The 23,735-nt window shown below is 35.2% G+C and overlaps 2 protein-coding genes across 3 annotated transcripts; both read left to right on the top strand.

The window, feature by feature from the left end:
* The first annotated feature begins 698 nt into the window (after positions 1-698).
* Positions 699-9,090, top strand: LOC108218363 (uncharacterized). Its single transcript, XM_017391277.2, has 9 exons — positions 699-1,736; positions 1,989-2,064; positions 2,206-2,268; positions 3,075-3,232; positions 3,552-3,624; positions 3,718-3,777; positions 4,265-4,372; positions 6,074-6,351; positions 7,243-9,090. The coding sequence occupies exons 1-9, from the start codon at positions 1,096-1,098 to the stop codon at positions 8,927-8,929; spliced, it is 3,144 nt and encodes a 1,047-aa protein (XP_017246766.1). The 5' UTR covers positions 699-1,095; the 3' UTR covers positions 8,930-9,090.
* A 1,357-nt stretch (positions 9,091-10,447) lies between these two features.
* LOC108218364 (mitogen-activated protein kinase kinase kinase 1) lies at positions 10,448-23,305 on the top strand. 2 transcript variants are annotated; one of them, XM_064091341.1, is made up of 10 exons: positions 10,448-11,647; positions 14,061-14,145; positions 14,294-14,356; positions 15,164-15,321; positions 15,634-15,706; positions 15,796-15,855; positions 18,089-18,196; positions 19,996-20,058; positions 21,789-22,030; positions 22,708-23,305. In XM_064091341.1, the coding sequence occupies exons 1-9, from the start codon at positions 10,617-10,619 to the stop codon at positions 21,993-21,995; spliced, it is 1,848 nt and encodes a 615-aa protein (XP_063947411.1). In that variant the 5' UTR covers positions 10,448-10,616; the 3' UTR covers positions 21,996-22,030; positions 22,708-23,305. The 2 variants fall into 2 exon arrangements, with proteins under 2 accessions (XP_063947411.1, XP_017246767.1); XM_017391278.2 differs by lacking the exon at positions 19,996-20,058 and having other exon boundaries at positions 10,449-11,647.
* The last annotated feature ends 430 nt before the right edge of the window (positions 23,306-23,735 follow it).

Raw genomic sequence — 23,735 nt, 5'->3', positions numbered from 1 at the left:
TTAGATTACGTGCAAAAAATCAAAACGACGCTTATTTTGGGACGAAGGGAGTAATATCTTAGCAAGTGTTCTATAAATATGATAAACAATGGTAATTTGGGACATCATTATTCTGATGTATGAATTCGAACAACATGACTCTTGTTATTAAAATAATAATATATTTGAATTAGTATGGGAAGGAGTTGAAAAGAGGAGAGGAGAGAGATATGTTGAAATAGAGGGAAATTAATTTTTAATCGATAAAAATGATCAAATATTCTAGTGTTTTAAGACACCATCAATATATTGTTGGAACACTCATATTTTTTTTCACCTGGCTTATATTTAGTTTAATACTCCCTCCGTCCCACATTTGTTTACATTGGGGGACGATGGCTCGGCACTCATTCTAATACTCACGTAAAACGTAGTTCGATAAATTATTTTGAACTTTTTTTTCTTCTGAATAAAAATTTGATGTTTAAAATTTTATACAAAAAAGAAAAAATTTAAAAATAAGCTATAGAACTATGTTTTATATGCGTCTTAAAACGCGTGTCGAGCAGTGTGAAAAAACTGTAAAAAAATGGGGAATACACAGAATACATTTTTTGAGGATATTATTGTACTTGTCAAAAAGAGCTTACAAAAAGTCAATAAAAATATCCTCAACAAATTATTAATACATGGAATAACGTAACATTATTTTTTGCATCTAATCCTTATTATATTTTATTATTATTAGCAGAGAAAATTGAAGATCGAACCGAAGTTAGTCGATAAAAATGGAGGTTTATCTTTTACTTTTATTGACGGAGGAAATTGGAGATAAGAGTCGAAACCAGTGGACAGAATTCATAAGACTGTCGGAAGAGGAAAAATGCTTCGTACACAGATATACAGAATCCAACCACTTGAATCCCCCCAACCCTTTCTCCTACCTCTAGTGAAGCAGAATGGTTTCATGTTCTTTGATCGATTAGTTATTTCTCTCCGTTTGTATCTCTTTCTCCAATGTTGGTCTCAATTACACAAGATTGTTTTCCAAGGTAGTAAATTACTATTGGAGTAGTTAGATGTAATACAATTATACGCATCACACACTTAAAATCGATGGAGTCCAAGTCAAAGCCCGAGAAAGCACGATATCCGAAGCTCAAAAACCTCGATTACGATACTTTTACTTCCAGGGGGACGACCTCTGACTTTGATGATCGCAGCTTTCGAGTCTTGGGGATTGATGGAGAGTTTGATGCGATTTTTCAGAGTTTGGGACTCTCCGGACCCGATGATTTTGCGATTCCTGCTGCTGATTGGGAGTCGATGAAGCTCCGATCTTCTTGGGGTAAAAGCTTTAGAGATGGTGAATTGAGTGATAAGTTTAGTGAGAATGTTAGGGTTACGGTTAGTAATGTTAGAGGGATTAGTGGTGCTCGGCCTCCGGTTTTGACGCCTCCTCCTTGGGATATTATGAGGTTGTTTGCGCCGCATGGTGATGAGAATGTGAATGTACGTGATTATGGTGATGTGGACAAGGAGTCTGCTAGGATTAGTAATGAGAATAAGTTAATTGGTAATGTTGGTGACTATGATGACATGGACAATGAGTCATATTTTTCTGATGAATATGATTCTTCCAGTATTACTACATATTCTTCCACCACTACTGTATCTAGAACAACTATAAGCTCCTGGCAGAAGGGAAGGCTGCTGGGACGTGGCTCGCTCGGGTCAGTATATGAAGGAATTACCGAGTAAGTGATTGATTATTTAATATATGAATAATTCTTTTATGTTTACTTATCAGTGAAAGAGGTACTTATCACAAGATATAATTCCTAAACTAGTAAAAATTGTTCTGAGTAGATCGTTTTGCTCAGGTAGCTCATGTGATCAGTGGCTTCATTTGCTATTCACTATATATATATTCATGTACAGTGAAATGGAATAAAATATATATTTAAATATTTGTTGTGAACATGACTGCTCCTTACTCCTGTAATCAGTGGTGGCTTCTTCTTTGCTGTGAAAGAAATTTCTTTGCTCCATCAGGGAAGACAAAGTATTTCCCAACTTGAACAGGTGACTGTTCAACCTTGTTAAGAAAAATGTGATATTCGTACTTATAATTCTAGTTTTTTATAGAAGCCTTTTTTTTCATAATGTTATTTTGGTGTCTCCTGTTGATATAATATTCTCGTCATCTCTTGTTAACCTGAGCAGGAAATTCATCTTCTGAGTAAATGCGAGCATGAAAATATTGTTCGATATCTTGGTACTGAACAGGTATTTTCCTTCTTATGTTGCTTAAAATAAGTTCATAGTAGATACTGTATAATGGACCTGCAGAATAATTTAAATTTATTTTAAACAATGATATATAATGTATATATATAGTTTATTGATTTCTTCCTATTTATATACTATTTTTTAACTGATTCCACTAAGACGAATGTTCTGGGATGGTGTTTAACGAGAAAAATTAAGTTCAAACATTAAATCGGTAATCAGAGATGATTGACACAAGTATCTGAACAAAAAATGGAACATTTATATTAGATCCTGTCTATGTTACTCACAGACTCCGCCAGAATTGAGCAACATAGATGTGTCTGAGTGTCTAGCTCGACTATTTGTTGGAAGTTTTGCATATTATTGGCCTAAAATGAATTTTCGATTGTCCATACTCATGTCTGAGTGTAGAGTGGTAGACATGGGTACGGAGATGAAAATGTACTGTCAGGGTCAGAGCTGATTTTACACAAAACATCTCCTCATCTTGCTCTTGACTTTGGGACGTGATATCCTGGTTAGATCTGCAAAGTGATTACTGGTTATCTGTTGTCCGGGTGATAGCGAGTATCTGAGACCTAGCTGTGTTTAATATCTGATTGAACATGCCACGTACAATAAATTCCTCTGACCAAAATTTTTTTGGCTAGAATAACAGTCTAGCTTTCTAATTGCTAAGAAGTAATATGTAGTATGTTTCTGTATTTGGTATTATTTGTTAAAATTTTGACTGAGCCTGGAAAAGTTTGGTTAGATGGTGGGTTCTAAATTGCAAGCTTTTGTCCCTTTGCTTTTTGCAGACTGAATCAAATCTTTATATCTTTCTTGAATTGGCAAGCAAAGGATCTCTTTTGAGTCTCTATCAGCAGTATCACTTTCGAGATCCCCTAGTCTCTGTTTACACAAGGCAGATATTAAATGGTCTGAAGTATTTGCATGATGGAAATGTTGTTCACAGGTGGTTATTAGCAGATTAATTCATGTGTTTTTTCTGAAGTGTTTTCTACATAGGTGTGTGTTTCAGGTTTCAATGTATTCTTTCAGTTGTTGTTCTGCTATAACTTTTTAACTTTGGGATCTGGTCCTAGTTATAGGTATAGCTTTTCAGTTGATAGTTATAAGCATAATTTATCTATCTGTTTTCGACTTCGCAAGTCGGGTAATCCGGTGCTAGTTAAAGTGGTTGTTAACTTCTATATGTCAGAATGGGCTTGACAAATTATTGAAGTCAAGCGCAGAGTGGTATGAAGTCTCACATTCTGCTGCTTGGTTTCCAGGGATATCAAATGTGCAAATATATTGGTGGATACTAATGGGACGGTGAAACTCGCTGACTTTGGTTTAGCAAAGGTTCTCTCATTGCAATTACTCTATGACCTTGTTCTTTGATTTTTTTCATGCTCGTTTAAAAAATTAACCGCTTCTGTCTAATATGTTGTACAGTCTTCTAAGTTGAATGATGTGCAATCCTGCAAGGGAACAGCTTTCTGGATGGCTCCTGAGGTATGCCTTGGCCATAAGTTTGTGTTTTGTTAGAGGTCAGAGGTGTTCATTTGGTTGTACATATTGGACTGACCACTAGCTGAGTTCTCAATGTAAACACTTTCTTATTCATCACACCTCAGCTATTTATCTTAGAGGTCCGATAAAGGATTGGAGAACAGAAGTCCTCATCTAAGGCAAAAGAAGGTCCAAGATATTGCAGCTAGCAATTATGCCACTCTACGCTTTAGTTTGATACAAAATTTAAACCCTTCTGCATTAATACACAGGGGATAACCTCTTCTTTAATTTTTCATTAACAAATCGGACATTTTACCTCTTAGGTGATAATGTTGAGATGTTAGTTGAAAATTTGAAATACTGCAAGTATCCAACACTATTTTAAAAGAAACTAAATATAAATGACTTGTGAGCCATTTTATGAATTGTCAGCATGTGTTGTAACAGCCAACTCGTTGATTAAAGTTTACTTTTCCTCTATGTGCAGGTTGTTAATAGGAGCCGGAGTTATGGGCTAGCAGCAGATATATGGAGTCTAGGGTGCACTGTTTTGGAGATATTGACTGGTCAACACCCTTACTACCCTCTGGATGCTGTATGTAATTTTTTTTTCAAATTAATAAGCCCTGATAACTTCCCCCTCCCAAAATAATATCCCTCTACTCAAGTCCCAACTCCCATGCTTTGTATGGATATTCAACATACATAGTTTTTTGCTAAAATCTGCAAAAAAAGAAAAAAAAGATGTATAGTGAGCAGTTTGATATTTTGAAACCACTGAGTCGGTGCTACAATCTCCCTGATCTACATCTGCTTTATTGTAAGTGGCCATTAAAAGGAAAGGTACTCTTTCATTCCTCTCGTATAAGAGGTATATTACCCAAACAACCCCTATGTCCAGCCTAAAAAGCTATTTCATAAATCATACTGTCAAAGATAAAATTTGCATTTGATGTTCTTTTTATGTATAGTAGTCGTTTGTTGGGAATTTCACTACAGCCTACTGCCATCATGTAGATAGTAGACAGAAAGAAAAAAATTTCAATTGATGTTCTTTCTATGTATTGTAGTCGTCCCGACTGATGAATTGATCCAGGTTGATTTTTTAAACTCTCTGGGATTGTTTGGTTCGTCATATTTTTAATATGAGGTATGTGTTCGTCCATTCCATGATATTCATTAAGAGGAACGGAACTTGTGCTTGTAAAAGTTTTTGAAATGTGAATATTTTAAATTATACAATTCCTGTTTTCTTTATTTTATAGATACTTTATTATTTTCACATTTGATTTAGTGGAAATAATTAAATTAAAGTACACTTTGTTTATAAATTATTAAGAATAATGTTTAATTTTTTTGCAAGATTTAACTAATTAAAATTTATTAATTGTGCTAAGAAAATATTGCGTATGTATTTTTAAAAAATTATTATGTATTTTGTGATAATATCCATCATCCCTAATGTAGAATAGGGGTTCCATTTGATGTGGCCTGTGGGTCATATGTTAGATCTTATTTAACAATTAAGATATCTGATACGATGTTTATAGACAAGAAATCACAGGGTGAAACTGGAGTTTCATCAACGAAGTGAAGGCCGGAGCAGTTTTAGATGAGGAACTATTTCAGATTTGATGGTTTAAAATAAAATTAAAATTAGCATTAGTGATACCAATATAGAACTGAATCTGCTCCACAAATAATTTTTTTAAACGGAATATAATTTTTCTATATATTAACTGTTCCCAAACTATCATAGTACTTACAATTTATAAAGAGTTTTGGTGTGGAAGTTCATTTCCAGACCCTTGCAATCAACAGACAAACTACACTGAATGTCATATTCATGGGCAGGAAGATAAATTTGTCTCATTGATTCAGTTATGATAGATTGCTAGTACTATATAGAAATGATAATGTCCTAGATACTTTGAATGGCTGCTTGCCAGAAGAATATAATACTCACTGTAGAAACCAAAAGCTATGCGATAAAGTTACCAAAATTATCAGATGTCAAGGTAACATTTATATTTACACCAGAATTTGGTTGTGAAGTTGATATTAGAGTACAAGTTTTATGCTAGAGCCTGAAGGAGCATACTTTTGTCGAGACGGAGGAGGCAGAAATTACCTCTCTATACTCCCCATGAGTAGGCAATGTTAATACGTGATTGTGTAGAACTTCTTTCTTTTGGATCATTTATCAGAGTATTTCTATCGATTATCTTATCATGCAATGCATTACAAATTGACTAGAGTTAAAATTTGACAATATTTAATATCCATGACATTACAGATGCAGGCAGTATATAGGATTGGGAATTGTATCCCGCCACGTGTTCCTGAATATATCTCTATAGAGGCACGAGATTTCATCCTCAAGTGCCTACAAGTTAACCCATCTTCTCGTCCCACAGCTGCTCAGCTGTTGAATCATCCTTTTGTGAAGAAATCATTTCATTACGGAGAAGTTGTTTCAGCTCAAGGTAAGTCTAGGCCAGTTATAAGCTCTTGGGAGAAGGGGAAGCTATTGGTACTTGGCTTGTTCGGGTCGGTATATGAAGGAAGTGCTGAGTAAGTGACTGATTATATTATTATATAGATAGTTGTTTATCTCCGTGTCAAAGAATATTACAGAATAGCTTTTATAAACATTTAACAACAGTTAAGGTACTTATTAACAGATTTTCTTAAACTGGTAAAAAAAATTGGGGGAGATTGTTCTGCCAGCCGGCGTATTTCGGATATGCTTTTAAAAAGGCCCTGGTTAATGTAGGAACACAACTTCATCACCACTTAATAATCATGTCATAAAGTTATATTTTATCTTCTTCTTGAAATATTAAGGATTCTAATCGACCAAGGCCAAGGGGTGATGGAGGATAGAATTGCGAAGAGATAAATATTTGTTATTTAAAAAGTATAAAGTTGACTTGTGTGGATTAACCACTGCAAATTCAGTATCCCAAGAGCTCCCAACTGCAGAAGGGAGAAAAACTATGGATCTCAATTAGGCAATTCACTAGCATTCCAATTACCATGTCTAGGAACGGAAATGCAACGTAGTTTAAGTACTGAAATTAAACCCTAATGGACGGGACATAAGCAATTAGGAATTACAAATAAACTAATATTGCAAGTGCTAGGAATATCTTGCAAGCATCAACTTCTTACCAAAAGAAAAATACTTGTATATCTATGCTGATGTCTTGCTATATTGTGTAAATGCCAAGTTAGTTATAGAAATTCGTCCAAGTATCAATAAAAAATACTGACCAATGGATCTGGTCAGTCGAGTATTAAAAAAATTCTTCTCGCAGCTCTAAAAATATAAGATATCTGAAATGTGTCAATGAAGAAACCTGTTGTTGTTATTTACTTAGTTATGTCGTCAACTTGTACATATGCGGACAAATTGCGTATGTGTAATATACTCATGTCTATACCTCAATTTTTGTGATGCAGAATGGAAGTACTACTAGACTTCCATAAAAGTGAGGGTAGTCTTCTTGACATTACAGACTTATTTAGTCTGTTGGAAAATGGAGTGCAATATGAATTCCTCAAATCCAAATCTGTAGCAGTGAGGAGCCTTAAGGTGATCTCCATAAGTAATTCCCAAATCCCCGAGATTCCAGATAATTTAAGCTTCCCAGATCTCGAAGAGTTATATCTGCATTCAAACCTTCATTTGAGTTATATTCCTCCTTCATTCTTTAAGCATATGCCAGCTCTGAAAGTCCTAGATATGTCAGACACAAGTATTAAAAATTTGGCGCCACCTGTTTTTGAATTGTTCGCACTGGAACAACTTATTTTGCGACGTTGTGAACTTCTGATGGAACTGCCACCTGAAATCAGTGCCCTTACGAATCTCAAAGTGTTGGATCTTGAAGGAACTGACCTTGTTTGTTTACCAGATGAACTCAAAGAGTTAACTAACTTAAAGTGTTTAAAGATTTCCTTGTATGATGCTGAGAGCTACAGAAAAAGCAAGAAAATAGTTTCCATAATCCCGGCGGCAGTACTGTCAAAACTCAGTCGGTTGAAGGAACTAAGCATAGTTGTTGATCCACAGGATGTCTGGTGTAATGCTGCAATGAAGGCTATCATTGAAGACCTGCCTAGTCTGAGAAAACTAAAAACTCTCAAGTTGTATCTCCCAACTACTGAACTTCTTAATGATCTCGTGGAGCTTAAGTGGAACAACGATGACTTGCCTATCTACCAAAATTTATCAAATTTCAATTTCATTATTGGTCCTTGTTCTCAGCATTTCATATCTCGTCTTCCAAGTGACCTTGAGGAGGAGTTCCTGAAATTAAAGAAGTGTCTAAAATACATTAATGGCGAGGACATCACGACTCAGTTTGCTGAAGCACTGAAACATGCAAATGCTTTGTATCTAGATCGTCACTGGACTATGCAGAATCTCTCCATCTTAAAGGAATCTAATGAGTTGAAGTTCTGCTTGTTGGTGGATTGCAATGAGATGCAAGTTGTTTTTGATGGTAGTGACTTTAATCACAGGGTAGCTAACAAAGGAGAGAATCTTCTTTCATTGCAATACTTGGCCATTCACTACCTAAAGAATTTAGAGGTAATCTGGAACGGGCCAGGTACTGGATGTTGCTTGCGTACTTTGAGGGTACTGGTCCTGCATATGTGCCCAAACTTGACCACCGTTTTCACTCCAGTGCTACTAGGAGATCTACATAACTTGCAAGAAATAATAGTTGAGGATTGCTGCAAAATCACAAACCTAATAGCTGAAGACTCGACTCAATTGACATCTAAAGAAACTCTCCCTGGATTAAAAAAATTGTCACTTCTCTACCTACCCGAGTTGGTGAGCATATCTAGTGGCTTAAGCATTGGTTCGGAACTGGAAAATCTAGTCATTTATGATTGCCCGAAGCTAAAAAGACTTCCTTCCCTGGGAATGTGCAATAAAGATTTTATAGAAATTAGAGGAGAGAGTGAATGGTGGGATGCTTTGAAATGGAATACACCAGAATGGGATGGTGGCCAACCTCATTATCTACGTCGCGCATTCTCTGAACTTGACACAGACGAAGATTATCTGGATGAGTTTGCACTGCAATATAGAAATTCACTGCGCCTCTTTGTGGAAGAATGTGCTGCTAATTAACATGGTAGCTTATCATTCAATCTTCTTTTATATGTTCATTACATGTAAATGGTTCATCAGTTGCCTCCTTGAAAACTTTAATTTGGTTGTTGTATGCACTTCTCTTTATAATTTTATGAAGATATGTTACTGAGTATAAAAATATATTTACAAAATCATAACTACGGCAGCTGTGTCAAAAAACTTCTCAAATTTTTTCTCAAATTACATGACAAAACACGGTCTATTTGTTTCGGTATCAATACTATATGTAGTTTAACAATTTCATTGAAACAACAAATCATACCATGCATATTTTATGTCTACCGTGAATTTCTTCCTTTTTCCTCCACAATTTCATTCAAACAACAAATTATATCGTAACTATTTTCTGATTCAAGATTTTTTATCTTCAAATTTCTTTACCAATAACTCAGTCCTTATATGTAGATTGAACGACAAAATATCTTGTATTCTTGTTTATGTATTCACAAAATTTCTATATACATGTACATGTATTCACAAAATCTTCTTTAGTTTATATATATTTCTCAAATATTTAAGTATACTACTACTACTACATCATGTCTCGTAAGTTTCATGTATTATCATTACGATTTGTATTAAAAAAATCTAACAATTATAATAAGAATAATATCGTTACTTCATAACAATTAACCACTCTCTTCTTGGAACCCAAAAAAGCTCCTCTTAGTTTCTTCCTTTATCCTAACCGCATGAAGGACTTCTATCCGTTTTCATCGGTAGAAAACCCCAAATTAATTATTTTCTTTATTTATAATACTCCTCTTCATGTAAGGATTTTTATATTTTAAGATTGTATTTTTTTTTATAAAATTTTTTGGGTGAGTTTTGTTCTCAATTAATTATGTTTTGTTTATTCTTTCTTTCTGAGAGCTTGGTGTGTGTTTTTGATACGTTTTGGTTTGATTCAATGTCTAAGAAGTTATATCTATCGGATTTTGAAGGATTTGATTCGATGATAGATTTATATGGAATGACAATTATGATTGACAGGTCAAATCGGTTTTAGTGAAAGCGAAGTTTCAACAAGTCACTTGATTGTTCTTTATAAAGAGTAGATTAATCAACAATATGATCTGTTTTATATTTGTTCGACCCGATTGTTCTTGTAGACGCGGTATGATTTTTCATTATTCAATTAATTTTTTTCCCAAAAAAAATTAAAATTAAAATAAAAATAATATCATTAATTCATTCTTATCATTCGATTGAAATTTCACAAATATCTGTGATCAGTTTAACATTATCTACATAAATATAATTATCAGTTTGATAATTAGCACCCACATTAATCTCACGAAACATGAAGAATATTGATTGAGATCGGAATTCGGAGGTCCGAGTTAAATTCGTGCACGAAATCGAAATAAGTTGGCGGTCAGAAGTAGCGGTCTCGCCGTCTCGCAATGAAAACAAAGTCAGTCTCTCCTCTTGCATAAACTACTTCCTCTGGACCCCACTTCATTACCGCGTCTTTTATCATGTTCGTTTACCTCCTGTCCTGTAATAAAAGTACTAGTCAAACATTTCCCCTTCTCTCTCTAGTCTCTAGCCACCAACAACAACAAACAATTTCTAGAGAGAGAAACTCAACTAAAATTCACATAAACCCTAGAGCCCCAAAGATGAAGCTACTATAACTGAACTATACACACACATATATATGCATCAGATACCTCGATTATTTAACCACAAGTCAATGGAGTCAAAGCACAAGAAAGCTCGAAAGCCCAAGCTCGATCGTCGAAACGCGCTCAAAAACGTCGATTACGAGCCTTCTACGTCCAACTCGGGCTCCTTTGTCTCGCCTGACTCACCGATCCGGACTCGCTCGCTTGATATACCTCCGTTTAACGATCGGACGAGCTTTCGAATTGAAGGGATTGATGGAGAGTTTGATGTGATTTGTCAGAGTTTGGGACTTTCGGGACCGGATGATTTTGCGATTCCGGCTGCTGAATGGGAGTCCCGGAAGCTCCGATCGTCTTCGGATATTTTGCCGCGGTCGAGGTTGAATAATTTGGATATGAGCTTTAGAGTTAGTGAATTGAGTGATAATTTTAGTGAAAATGTGCGTGTTCGTGATCGTGATGGTGATGCTGTGGGCGAGGAGTCTGGTAGGATTAGTAAGGCGAATGTTGGTGATCGTGGTGAGGTGGACAAGGAGTCTGTTAGGATTAGTAAAGGTATTGTGAGTGATCGTGATGACGGGGACAAGGGGTCTGTTGGAGTTAGTAAGATGAATGTTAGTAATCGTGGTGAGGCGGATAAGGAGTTTGTTAGGGTTGGTAATGTTAGAGGGATTAATGGTGCTAGGCCTCCGGTTTTGACGCCTCCTCCGGCTATTGCGTTGCCGGTTATTGATCATAATAGCTCTACTTGGGATATTATGAGGTCGTTTGCGCCGGATGGTGATGAGAGGGATGAGCTTGCGTATGGAAGAGGTGGTATTAGTACTGATGAGGATGATGGTGATGCCGGAGAGAATGAAGAGAGTGGTGAGGGAGAGAGGAATGTCGTTTCGGAGGATAATTTGTTCACTACTTCTAATGAAGATGATTCCTCTAGTACTACTACTGAGCCTCCTTCAAATGTTTCGCCTCAAGGGAAATCTAGACTGATTATTAGCTCTTGGGAGAAGGGGAAGCTATTGGGACGTGGCTCATTCGGATCAGTATATGAAGGAATAGCGGAGTAAGTGATTGAGTATATCATATGAATGGTAGTTTATGCTGAATTGAAGATTATTACAAAAATAAAAAACAAAACTTTTATGAAGTCAACAACAATAAAGGAACTTATTAGAAAATATATCCAGAAAAAGGTCAATTAGTTGGGTTTATCATTCTGCTAGGTAGCTCATATCAAATAGTGGTTAGATCATGCTGTAACTTTATGTCAAATGGTGGTTAAAATAGGTTCTATATCTCTAGTATAGTACCCAAAGAAAAAAAACTACACTCCAGCGCAATGCTAAACTTGGATGCAAAGTAGGAAAATGTTATCTTGCTGCGAAATGTAGATCCAATATAGATGTTGCTTTAATTGTCACATACCCCGTTAAAAAATCAAGGGAAATGAACAATTGCAGTAATGGTGACAGATTTAATCGTGCATTTAAAGGTGAGGTATTTGGATTACAGCTAAACATATATAACAATTCATAATTCATTGGAGCACAATGTATTGTTTGACATTAAAAAACATTTTTTGATTCCATAATGTAGCTACTATATGTATATTAGCACTATCATTGGACATGCTCTTACACTGTTTCTTCTTCTTGAAAATATAAAGAATTTTTACTGAAATAATAAAGGATTTCCAACAACTTTATACCTACTTTATTGCAGTCTTTTTGGGTTCGATGTTTACATTTCCCTTTTATTTTATTGTTGTAGGAACAAAGTTACTCGTAATTTGTTATAAAGTACAATTATATCAGATAAAAATATATTTATTAAGAATATTCTAGTAGTAATAGCAATGATTATTTCCTCTATTAGTAGGATTTTAGTTGTTGGGCAAATATTAGGGTCTTACTTTACTATGGATACGTTAACTTTCATCGTTAAAATCATGGAATGACTTCTGATTGATTATTAAATTGAGATCATTCTCTCTCTTGTTATAAGTTGCAATCCATGCAAATTCTCCCCTTGTGTGGTTGAAAGGCTGAAAGTCTTAGGGGTAGTGGTTTTTCAGCAGTTAGATCACTTTGTGGCTCCTCTTCGGTTAATCCGTTAAATTTATCAGTTAACTGTTTTTATTCGTATATAATCCTTTGTCCTGAATCACTGAACAAATGTTTTAACTTATAATACTATACTAGACAAATGAAATTTTATGAATCAAATGTTTGGAGTCTGTATGTGTACATTGAGGAATACAGGTTCCACCGTGATCACATCATTAAATTCTACGTTCTACACTACGATAAGGAAAGTCAAATTTCACATTGCATATCTATTATGGACCTTTTAATTCGCATTAAAGAAGGAAGAGTGACTGATTTGCAACAATTTTCAGCTTGTAATAGTCTAAAACCTTTTCTCTGCACCTTGTTGAATATTTTGCACTCGGACTATCTTACATAGCAATATAGGGATCTGTTTCTTGACGCAACTTGTGCGAAACATCCTTTTAAACTATACTAAATCTTGTAGCCTAAGTTTGAATCTCAATATTTTAAGATTCTTTTTGTGTTCATGTGTTCATTTCTTGTCATAGTGAGAAACCACAAGTGTTTTGACCTTCTACATCATTCAACTACTCTTAAGGGTGCAATGTCACCCCTCAAGGACTCATGGCTATGGAGCAGGAAAATTTAAGCATAATTTTTGTCCAGTACCGATTGGATTTAGTTTGATCATTTATTCAGACATCATTTTCACATGTGGTACCTACCACTTTAAAATTAAATATGTGACTACGGGCAAAGTAATACCTTCTATCTGTGATTGCGTGACCAATAATAGACTCTTAAACAAAACTTTGTAACAAATATTGAGATTTTGTCAAGATATTATGGTTCTTTCTCTCAAGGTTTTCTTTCACTTAGTAAGATCTTCCGGTTTAATTTTGATTTATTAACCCTCTCTACCCTGTTTGGGTTAACTTAATAGTTACTTATTAATTAAAGCACAACTTATTTGCTTTAAGTTAAAAGTGATATCGTTTAGCTTAAGTTGAATGTATCTGTTTTGGCTATTTTTATTTATAAGTGAATTTATTTGGTAAATTCTGACTAAAAAACTCAACTCTATATTAATTTGAACATTAAATAATGTATAAAGTACAAATAAATACATTAAATAATACATGGGGTAATGGTGCCTTGGACGTTTTTGTTTGTATTAGAGTTTGATGTGAGAAAAAGATGAGCAAAATAAAGTATCAAATATATAAGTGTACACAAACACGTCACTGGACAACTTAAAGCGGAATGGGGCAGCGTTAAGCTCCCCCAAAAGAGCCTCTATACAAGGCCCTCCATTATTTTCTAATTTAACATGTTATTCACTTTATTCGTATATACTAAATAAAACGAATAATATATATGGATATCTGTAGTCAATATGACTGATATCTTTTGTTCATTTATCAGTGGTGGCTTCTTTTTCGCTGTGAAAGAAGTTTCTTTGCTTGACCAAGGGGATCAAGGAAGGCAAAGTATTTCCCAACTGGAACAGGTGACTGCTTAAGTCTTTAAAAATTATGATCTTTATACTTGAATTTCTAGTTTCTTTTGTAATCCTTTTCTTTTCAACAATTTTTAGCGCATATCTTTGTGTCTCCTGTTGATATGTCATTCTCGTCTTTCCTTGTTTACTTCTGCAGGAAATTGATCTTCTGAGTAAACTCGAGCATGAAAACATAGTTCGGTATCTTGGTACTGAACAGGTATATTTTTCTTACTTTTCACGTTGCTTATGAGAACATGCACAGTAGATACTTATAATGGACTTGTAGAACAACTGCATTTATGTAGGACAATGATATGTAATATGTATTTATTAGTTTCTTGATTCCTTCCTCCTCATGTACTATTTTGTAATTGATTCCACTCAGACAAATGTTGTGGAATGGTGTTTAACAAGGCACATAAAGTTTTTTAAGTCAAATTGGTCATAGGAGAGCCGGAAAGGTATAATGCAAGTATCTGAATAGAAGTGAAAGATATATATTAGATCTACTCATGTTACCTGGACTCGGCTGGAAGTGTACATAAATATGTCTATGAGTGGCGGATTTTACAATGTTTAAAAGGTTTGCATATTATTGGTTGAAAATGAATTGTCGTGTCCACACCCATGTGTGAGTGTCAAGTGTCGAACATGGATATGGAGATAAAAGTTGTAGTGTCATGGTAAAAGAGCTGATCTTAAACAAGACTTTTTATCCTGCTTTTGACTCTGGGATAACCTCTGCGTGTTTTTGTTGTTGGATCTGAAAATCGATACTGGTTAGTTAAAGGCCCGCATGATACGGAGTATGCAAACCTAGCTGTGTTCGATTATCCGATTCTAAGCACTACTTTTGTTGAACTCCTCCAACTAAAATTTTGTTGGTTACATTGGCAGTGTAGCTTTCTAATTGTTAATACTTGGTATATATCTATTTCTGTATCTAATCTTAAATGAGCCTGGAAAAGTTTGGTTAGATGGCGGGTTCTAAGTTACAAGCTCTTCCTCCCCTTGCTTTTCGCAGACTGAATCAACTCTTTATATCTTTCTTCAATTGGCAAGCAAAGGATCTCTTTTGAGTCTCTATCAGCAGTATCACCTTCAAGATTCCCAAGTCTCTGTTTACACGAGGCAGATAATTAATGGTCTGAAGTATCTGCATGACAGAAATGTTGTTCACAGGTGATTATTAGCAGATTAATTTATGAGTTTTTTCTGAAGTGTTTTGTACACAGGTGTGTGTTTTAGATTTCCATGTATTCTTTCAGTTGTTCTGCTATAACTCGTTAAGTTTGGGATCTGGTCCTAGTTATAGGTATAGCTTTTCAGTTGATACTTGTAAGTATAATTTATTTGTCTGTTTTCTACTTCACGAGTCGGGTAATCCTGTGCTAGTTAAAGTGGTTGTTAACTTCTATATGTCAGAATGGGCTTGATTAATTATTGAAGTCAAGCAGAGTGGTATGAAGTCTCACATTGTGCTGCTTTTTTCAGGGATATCAAATGTGCAAATATATTGGTTGATACTAATGGGACGGTGAAACTCGCTGACTTTGGTTTAGCAAAGGTTCTCTCATTACAACCCCTCTTTGACCTTGGTTCTTGATTTTTTTTCTGCTAGTCCTAAAAAAATGCGCTTCATAATCTGTTGTACAGGCCACTAAGTTGAATGATGTGCAATCTTGCAAGGGAACGGCTTTCTGGATGGCTCCTGAGGTATGCCCTCAGCCTTAAAATGTGTCCTCAGCTGTACTGAGGCAAAAGGAGGTCCATAATTTTGGCAACTATAATAAGTATACCACCCTCTGCTTTAGTTCAATGCAAAATGGAAACCATTTGGCCAAGTATACCAAACTCTGCTTTAGTTCAATGCAAAATGGAAACTGTTTTGCTGTGAGATAAATACAGGATATAACTCCTCTTTATTTATTTTCTTTAACAAATAACATACATTTTTATCTTTTAGTCTTAGGTGATAGCCGACATGATAGTTGAAAAAGCAGAAATATCTAGCACTATATAACATTATAAAAAAAGTTTAATGGCTATTTCGTCATCCAACTGACACCCAACTTGCAGGTGGGTCATCTCACTCAAAAAATATATACATAAATAACTCAACCAATTAAACCGTACAATCTAGTAACTTAACACTGACAAAACTTCAGTGCTGTTGAATTGAGTTGACTTTAACAGATTCCGTTAAATATTGCCATGTCACTTCCAGCTCACTTGCTATATAAGACAATGACATGTAAGTATCCTGAACCGCAAAACAAAGTCCACCCAAATTCTTAAATATTTTCTGTGCAAAACAACTCTGGAATTTGATGCATCACTGGTTAAATGTCATCAAGCGACCATCTGTACTCTACTTATTCCTTTCCCTTAACAGATCCCACAATTTCTCAAGTAATTTTTCCCTGGTTATCTAGTTTCTCCATTTCACACAATATCTTCCATCTCTTCCCAAACATTCATGAAAACTGTTCATCAACCTCATTCCCAAAATTCATTGACGCACATATTTATTTTCCTCTCCCACTATCTCTTTAGGATAGTCTTCAACCGAAATCTACTACCAGAGAATTTTTAGCAATGTGAAGTTTCCCACTCATAAGCTTCACCCGTTTCCAATCTCAATTATGTGTAATTTCTCCTCTCTCTCTATATACTGGGTCAATACTCAATATCATTTTGGTGCTCAAAGTTTGGCTGAAAATACACATTAGCCCTCGAGGTACAAAATAGTGCCTCAGTGTCCTTTAACTTTGTCAATTATACACTAGACAGATGGTAATCTCGGAAAATATTCTCATCCCTTCAACTTCCCCTTTCCCTAGTTCTACCAGTTCCCGCCGCTCTGACTACAGTCTATCATCACTTTTTTTATATTGTAAATGACTGATCTGCTACCATATGAGATTTGAATGTAAAAAGGCCTGGGTGTATAATTGACAAACTTTAAGAGCACAGATGTACAATTTTGTACCTTGAGGGTTGATGTGCACTTCCAGCCAGAGTTTGAGGGCCAAAATGGTATTATCCATTGATGTTGGTCTGTATATAGTTATGTTTTTTCACACATATATATATAATAGGTTAATTATCAATTAGGTCACATGCTTCGTTCGAATATATCAAGAATGGTCGCTGACAAATTTTTGGTCTCGTTTGCATCACAAATTAAAAATGAAATTACATTTTATTAATTTTAATTTTTTTTGATATAAATGAAGTTTTTCCGACTAAGTGTATACCATCTTTCTTGCTACTACGCTTTTTCTGACCAAATATGTACTCGTCTTCCCTTTTCAATTGAATTTAACCTCTATTTGTGTAAAATTCTCTGATCTAATCTTTGATTTTCTTTATTTATTATCATACTGTCTTGTGTATAAGTTTACATCAAATTCCATTCAAAATTATGTCATATGATTTAACAAAAAAACATTTATTTGACTTGACTTCAAAAAAATTATGAAGATGTAATTTAATTTGCAATGAGTGGTGCAAATGAGATCAAAAGTTTGTCGGTGATGCACTTGATACGTTGAAATGAAGCAAGTGGCCTAATTGATAATTAACCATAATATAATTGTTGGTACAGTTTGGAAAGATATTTGATAGTGGTGCCCTGAAGATCTAAGCTACTTCTAAAGGTTGGATGAGTCGGGTTGAATTAGGGGGATACATTCTTTACAAATCAGCTGCCAACTAAGTTAATATATACATGTCAGCATCTTTATCAAACTTATGTTATTTTCTTAACATTTATCAACTGGGAGACCTTGACTAAATTTAAGTTTGTTATGCCAAAACCCAAATGTTAAGTCAGCAACACTTCCAAGCCCAAATATATTACTCATGAGCCATTTTATAAATCGTCAGCATTTTATGTCTTTTATAATCAACTAGTTGATTCAGTTAAGTCTTTCTCTATTTGCAGGTTGTTAAAAGGAGCCAGGGTTATGGGTTGGCAGCAGATATATGGAGTCTTGGGTGTACTGTTTTGGAGCTGTTGACTGGTCAACTCCCGTACCACCCTTTGGATGGTGTATGTAAACTTTCTTATAATCAATAAATTACCTCAACTCCCCTTATCAGTTTCTTAAATCATACTATAAATATCGTGCTACATGTTCTGGTAAAATCTGCAAAAGATTGATGTGTAGTGATTAGTGAAACAGTTTAGTATTCTGAAACTACCATATGGGTGCTGTAATCTCCCTGATATGAATGTGGCTTACTATTATGTCTCCAAGAAGCTTCTTCCTACCACTAAAGATATAATTTACAAGAGCATTTCTGTCTATTTATAAATATATCATATCATACCTTCTTCCTGGAGTGTATGTACACGTATGTATAGTAGTCGTTTGTTGGAGATCTCTGTTGCAGTCTACGGCCATCATGTAGATAGTGGACAAAAAGATTAATTTGTTTGTCTTCTCATTTCTTTCTATGCTTCTGTATCTGTTTGATCATCCCAAATTAAACGATATTAATCGATCCAAATTGAATTTTCAACTCCTTTGAGTTTTCTTTAGTTATATAGTTCCATGTGATATTTAAAAGAGCCGGTATATATTTCTTGAGAACAAAAAATGTATTAAAGAACAACCCTAGGTGGTAGATGGCTGCTTAGCCTTAGAGTGGATGGTCCTGGTTTTTGAAAGAATTAAAGTTAGAACACTTTGTGGTACTAGATATAATTAATCTCATATGTGCTATTTGTTTTTACCATGATTATTAGGATGGAATCCGAAGTCAATTAAGATCTGCAGGATTTAAATTCAGCTTGTGCGAGTGCGAGTTTGAGTTTGTTCTCAAGAAATACGTAATCATCTAAGTTTTAGACGAGTTCGAGCTTAACTCGAGCACAATAATGCTTTTCCTGTCCAGAAAGATCTTGTTGTGTATTAGATTTAAACTAAAGGTATGTAAATATGGACATGAGCTTAATTTTGGGTTTGGTCCGTTTTAAATTATCTGGAAAAGTTAACGAGAAAGTTAATGGGATTTTGGGCCAAAACATATTGATATAATCAATACCTAAGAATTGATTCATGTTGGGCAGTATTGTTACACACGCAAACGCTCTATCCCTAGCACCTTAAGTTGGACATTGTACCAGAGTGGTGGTTGTCAAATTTAAGTACCTCTAATGTTATCAAAATTGAGGGTTCTGGGATCCTGGCGAGCCATTCTTTAATTGCAAGAATGGGTTGTTAATAATAAGCTTTGGAGTGAGGGAAGTCTTACCAGGCTCGGCTAGGGTCCAGTATCGCACTCAACAAGGTTTTGAAATTTTTATATGTTTCTTTTTGCTCTATATGAGCACTCGAGTTTCTATTCCTGTGCCGCTAATAACCAACAAATGGCAAGTGTTTTTCCTTGTGTGGATCCTATTTCAATGGGAACTTGATGAGTCGATCCACCTACACGTCTGTTTCCATACGTGAGCCCATTGGTGGATGCATATGGTTTAGGGATAAAATACTAGATTCACCTTCTAATTGCAAAGCTTACATACAAAATATATAACGCGGAAAACCCACGTCCCAACCTGTATTATTAATCAAAACCGGTATCAATAAGCCAATATTTCAAACTAGGATACTCAAGCCTAACAATACTCGAACACTCCTAAAAACAATATGACTACGTATATATAGCCATCTCAAACTTAGTCAATCAAAGTCTAATTCTAAAATACCCAACTCCAATTAGAGTCCAGTTCTGAAATTTCTAGCTCAAATCAGAATCCAATTCATGTTGGGTTGATACGCAACGTATGGTGGCCGAGTACCCCGACTTGTTGTTTAATACTACTACTTTGTTCGTATGATGCAGTATAATTTGTTGGCTTGGTCTAACTACAGAGAGCATGAACCGAAGATAATCTTTTTTGTTCAGGTTACTGCCACTTCATATGTGCCCATTCTTTGTCCTAATATCCATCTTATAATCTGTACTTCTTTACGTGATTATTCACGTGTTACTTCTCATTTCTAAATATTTTTTTGTTCAAAACTTTAAAATGTTCTCAATTCTTTGAATAGTATATAATCTGCAATTTATTTTACATATTATTTTCTTAGAATTTTATTCAGAATATTCTTGATATACCAACCACAGTTTTTTGTTAATAAAGAAATAATATATTAAGAAATATGTATTTTCGCTGAAGCTGGGTTCCAATCCTGGATACGCCACTGCCCGCGTTTAAGTTTTAAGTCCCCCGACATGTCCGCTTGGGCAAGGAGATAATATTGAGAAGTAAGGGTAATAAAGCTTCAACCTCTATATCTTCACCCAACCTGGAACAGTCACTTGAGACGCACACACTCACAATCATCAGCATTGAATATTGATAGTGTTAGTGCCAACTGTCATTGGTATCTTAACCAACTGTAAACATCATATCTTATACCCTATGTTGCCCAGACTAGGCTAGGGTCCAGGTATCGGACTCAACAAGGTTTGAAAGTTTTGCATGTTTTTTTTTTGCGTAATATCGAGGGTTGAGTACTCTAGTTCCTATACTTGTGTCTCCATACCCATGTCTGAGTTTTAAGTGTCCGAAACAGCCACATGGGCATGGAGATAATATTGAGAAGTCAGGGTAATAAAGCTTCTACTCCGTCTCTTTTTTCAGGACACACGCACACCCCAGCAATGATAGTAGTAGCTCAGGCTTCACTTGTAATTTATAATGATCACTGTACAATTCTTTCCACCTCAACTTCCGTCTCTCTATACACAATGGGATTTAATCTCAAAATTTCCAGTTGTGTTCCAACTCCTACGGCTGTCATTTATATATCTATATATGTAGTAAACTTTCTGCCAGAATACAACTATCTATCTTATGTTCGAATTGTAAAATGAGTATATCCATCATCCATGAACCCTAATATAGATTAGAGGCGGAAAAACTTGATCTGGCTCAGATTATAAATTTTATTCAATGATTGAGATATTTGATAAGGTGTTTAAATACCAGAAGTCGCAGGGGGTACCTTGAGCTTTGTCAACAAAATAAAGGCTGGAGCAGTTCTGGATTGGGAATAAGCTTATTTAACATAAGTGACACCGATATAAAACTGAATCCCCTCTAAAATTACTTTTTTTTGTCAATGGAATATAACTTATTTTTATGTTATTCGTTCCCAAAAAGAATTGTCATAGTATCTCTCAAGAGGGGTGGCGGGAAAGTTAAGTACCCCCCCCCCCCCCCCCCTCCCCCCAAAAAAAAAAAACACACACACACAGCAGACAAACTACTGTAAATGTTAAATTTTCAGCTCAGATGTTTTGATGCAGTTATCGTAAAAACTAGTAATATATAGAAGTGACAATGTCCAGAAACTTTGTAATTTGTATAGCTGCGCTGTAAGTATATGATTCTCACCACAGAAATCAAAAGCTATGCAGCGAAGTTACAAGTTATCTGATGTCAAGGTAACATGTATGTGTTAATTGTGAAGCTGATGTTTAGAGTACATAAATACGTGATACATGATTGCATAAGCATTCTGCCTTCGGATGATCAGTGTTCGATTGACCATTTACCATAGCATGTAGTTGTTTATCTTATCATGCAATGCATTTGTTTGACTAAATCATATTCTGTGACATTACAGATGCAGGCAGTATATAGGATTGGGAGGAGTATGCCGCCACCAGTTCCTGATTCTCTATCCAGAGATGCACGAGATTTCATCCTCAAGTGCCTACAGGTGAACCCATTTTCCCGCCCCACAGCCGCTCAGCTGTTGGATCATCCCTTTGTAAAGAGATCACTTCATTCGTCATCATCAGGATCAACATATCCTCGCACACAGGCTTAGAGATCATATTTAACTGGAAGGGAAATGAGAATAAGGTAAACGCTACAGTTTCCCCCTTGACCATAATATTCCCCATGCAAAAGTTGTTACGTGATAGTTTGACTCACACTTGCACTGATTTTACTTGTGTGAGGTGTGGAGTTTCGAGCTAGGCAGCACCTGTTTTAAGATGTCTTAACGAAGTTGTCTCTTTTGTGGCATGTATGATCTTGAAAAATATTCTTGATGTTTGTGTTTGTTTAGTGCCAAAAATTCAAGAATAATTTTCAAAATCGAGTAATTATTTAGCTGACAAACGGTGTCCAAGTTTCCATATCTTGTCATGTGATTTTTTTAGTTAAAACTGATGAAGCCTTCTTGTCTTAAAAGGTTTCTCTCAGGCTCTTGTACGCAAGCATGCATAAGTTACATTTAGAAAATATGTTTCCCAGGTTCCTTGAAAAGTTTCGATATGACTTTTTTAAATTAAAATGTTCTATAAATTTCTAGCTCCATGTGATTTTTTTTTTGTTGACCCAAATTGTAAGTATCAATAGTGAGTAGCATGTTCAAATATTCCAATTTTCCTACCAAAAAAAATAAAATCATTATAGACATGATTATGATGTCAGTATGCGTAGAATTGACTTTGAAATTTACAACCCGGCTCTTATTGGTGAAATAGAGAATGTAATATATCTGATTATAACAATTAATTGGATTTTTCTTGAAGGAATCTGCTATCACTGTTGGATATTTCTGCTGGATTTTAAGTTACACACTACTTCGAGAAGCATAAGTTGAGCCTTGTGCAGGGATAGCATAACATGTTATGACAAGCATGCTGTTTGAGCTATCGAAGCTCGGTCATTGAATAGGTAATGTTATGCAGGCTAACTTCGACAAACTTACTTTGATGCTGATCCTTGTCCATCGTAGCCTGGTCTCTGTGTGAAACTTCCAGATTGGATGCTAGCCTAATTCAGACAGATGCAGGAAGTATCTTTCTTCTGAAAAAGATATAGTATTGTGTGTGCTCATTATGTAGCATTTGCCATGATGTTGAGATGCGGGGTTCAATGGTGATTCAGCAAAGGCTGCATCCTTGGACAGCTGGAATGTGAATATTTATATTTGTAAAAGCCTAGAAATTAGTAGATATTTGTTCGCTTTTGTAATATTGAGAATATATTTTTTTAGTCTTCTTTTTCTCTCTACTTTTGCTTATAATTCGAGCCTAGTCTTCAGTCATGTTTAGAGCTTCTGATCCATTTGTTGAAAAAGAGATATGACTGTATGAGTTGTATCTTTTCTGTTTTTGTTTGATCACATTCCCATCTGTCTTCTTAATCTCAGCCAAGTTCATGTATTTGATATTAGAGATGATGATTTGGTATGGCAAGGATCTGGTTAAATAGCGAAATGATCAGTCAACTTGCTTAAGTTGCTGCCAAATTCAGAAAGTTTGTAGTTTTTTTTTTTTTTTTTACAAACAAATGATTTTATTAACGGATATCACTCATCGGAACCCAGCCGGGACAAACCCCCGAACTGTCAACTACAATCTGATTGTGAAACAAAAAACGAGCTAACCAAATAGCCGTTTTGTTTTCGATCGCTTAACACATAGAATATTTAAATTCTTTGATCTAAAAAGCAATACAATGACATATAGAGCAATCCAACCTATATCACCTATGAAACTGGTAGCATCACAATTGACCTTCACATAAGCATCATCTGTAGCCCAACGTTCAGAAC

This window comes from Daucus carota, chromosome 4 (genome assembly GCF_001625215.2).
Source record: "Daucus carota subsp. sativus chromosome 4, DH1 v3.0, whole genome shotgun sequence".
NCBI classification, from domain to species: domain Eukaryota; kingdom Viridiplantae; phylum Streptophyta; class Magnoliopsida; order Apiales; family Apiaceae; genus Daucus; species Daucus carota.
Note: the sequence above shows the minus strand (reverse complement) of the source record. Positions and strands in the feature narration are given on the sequence as shown.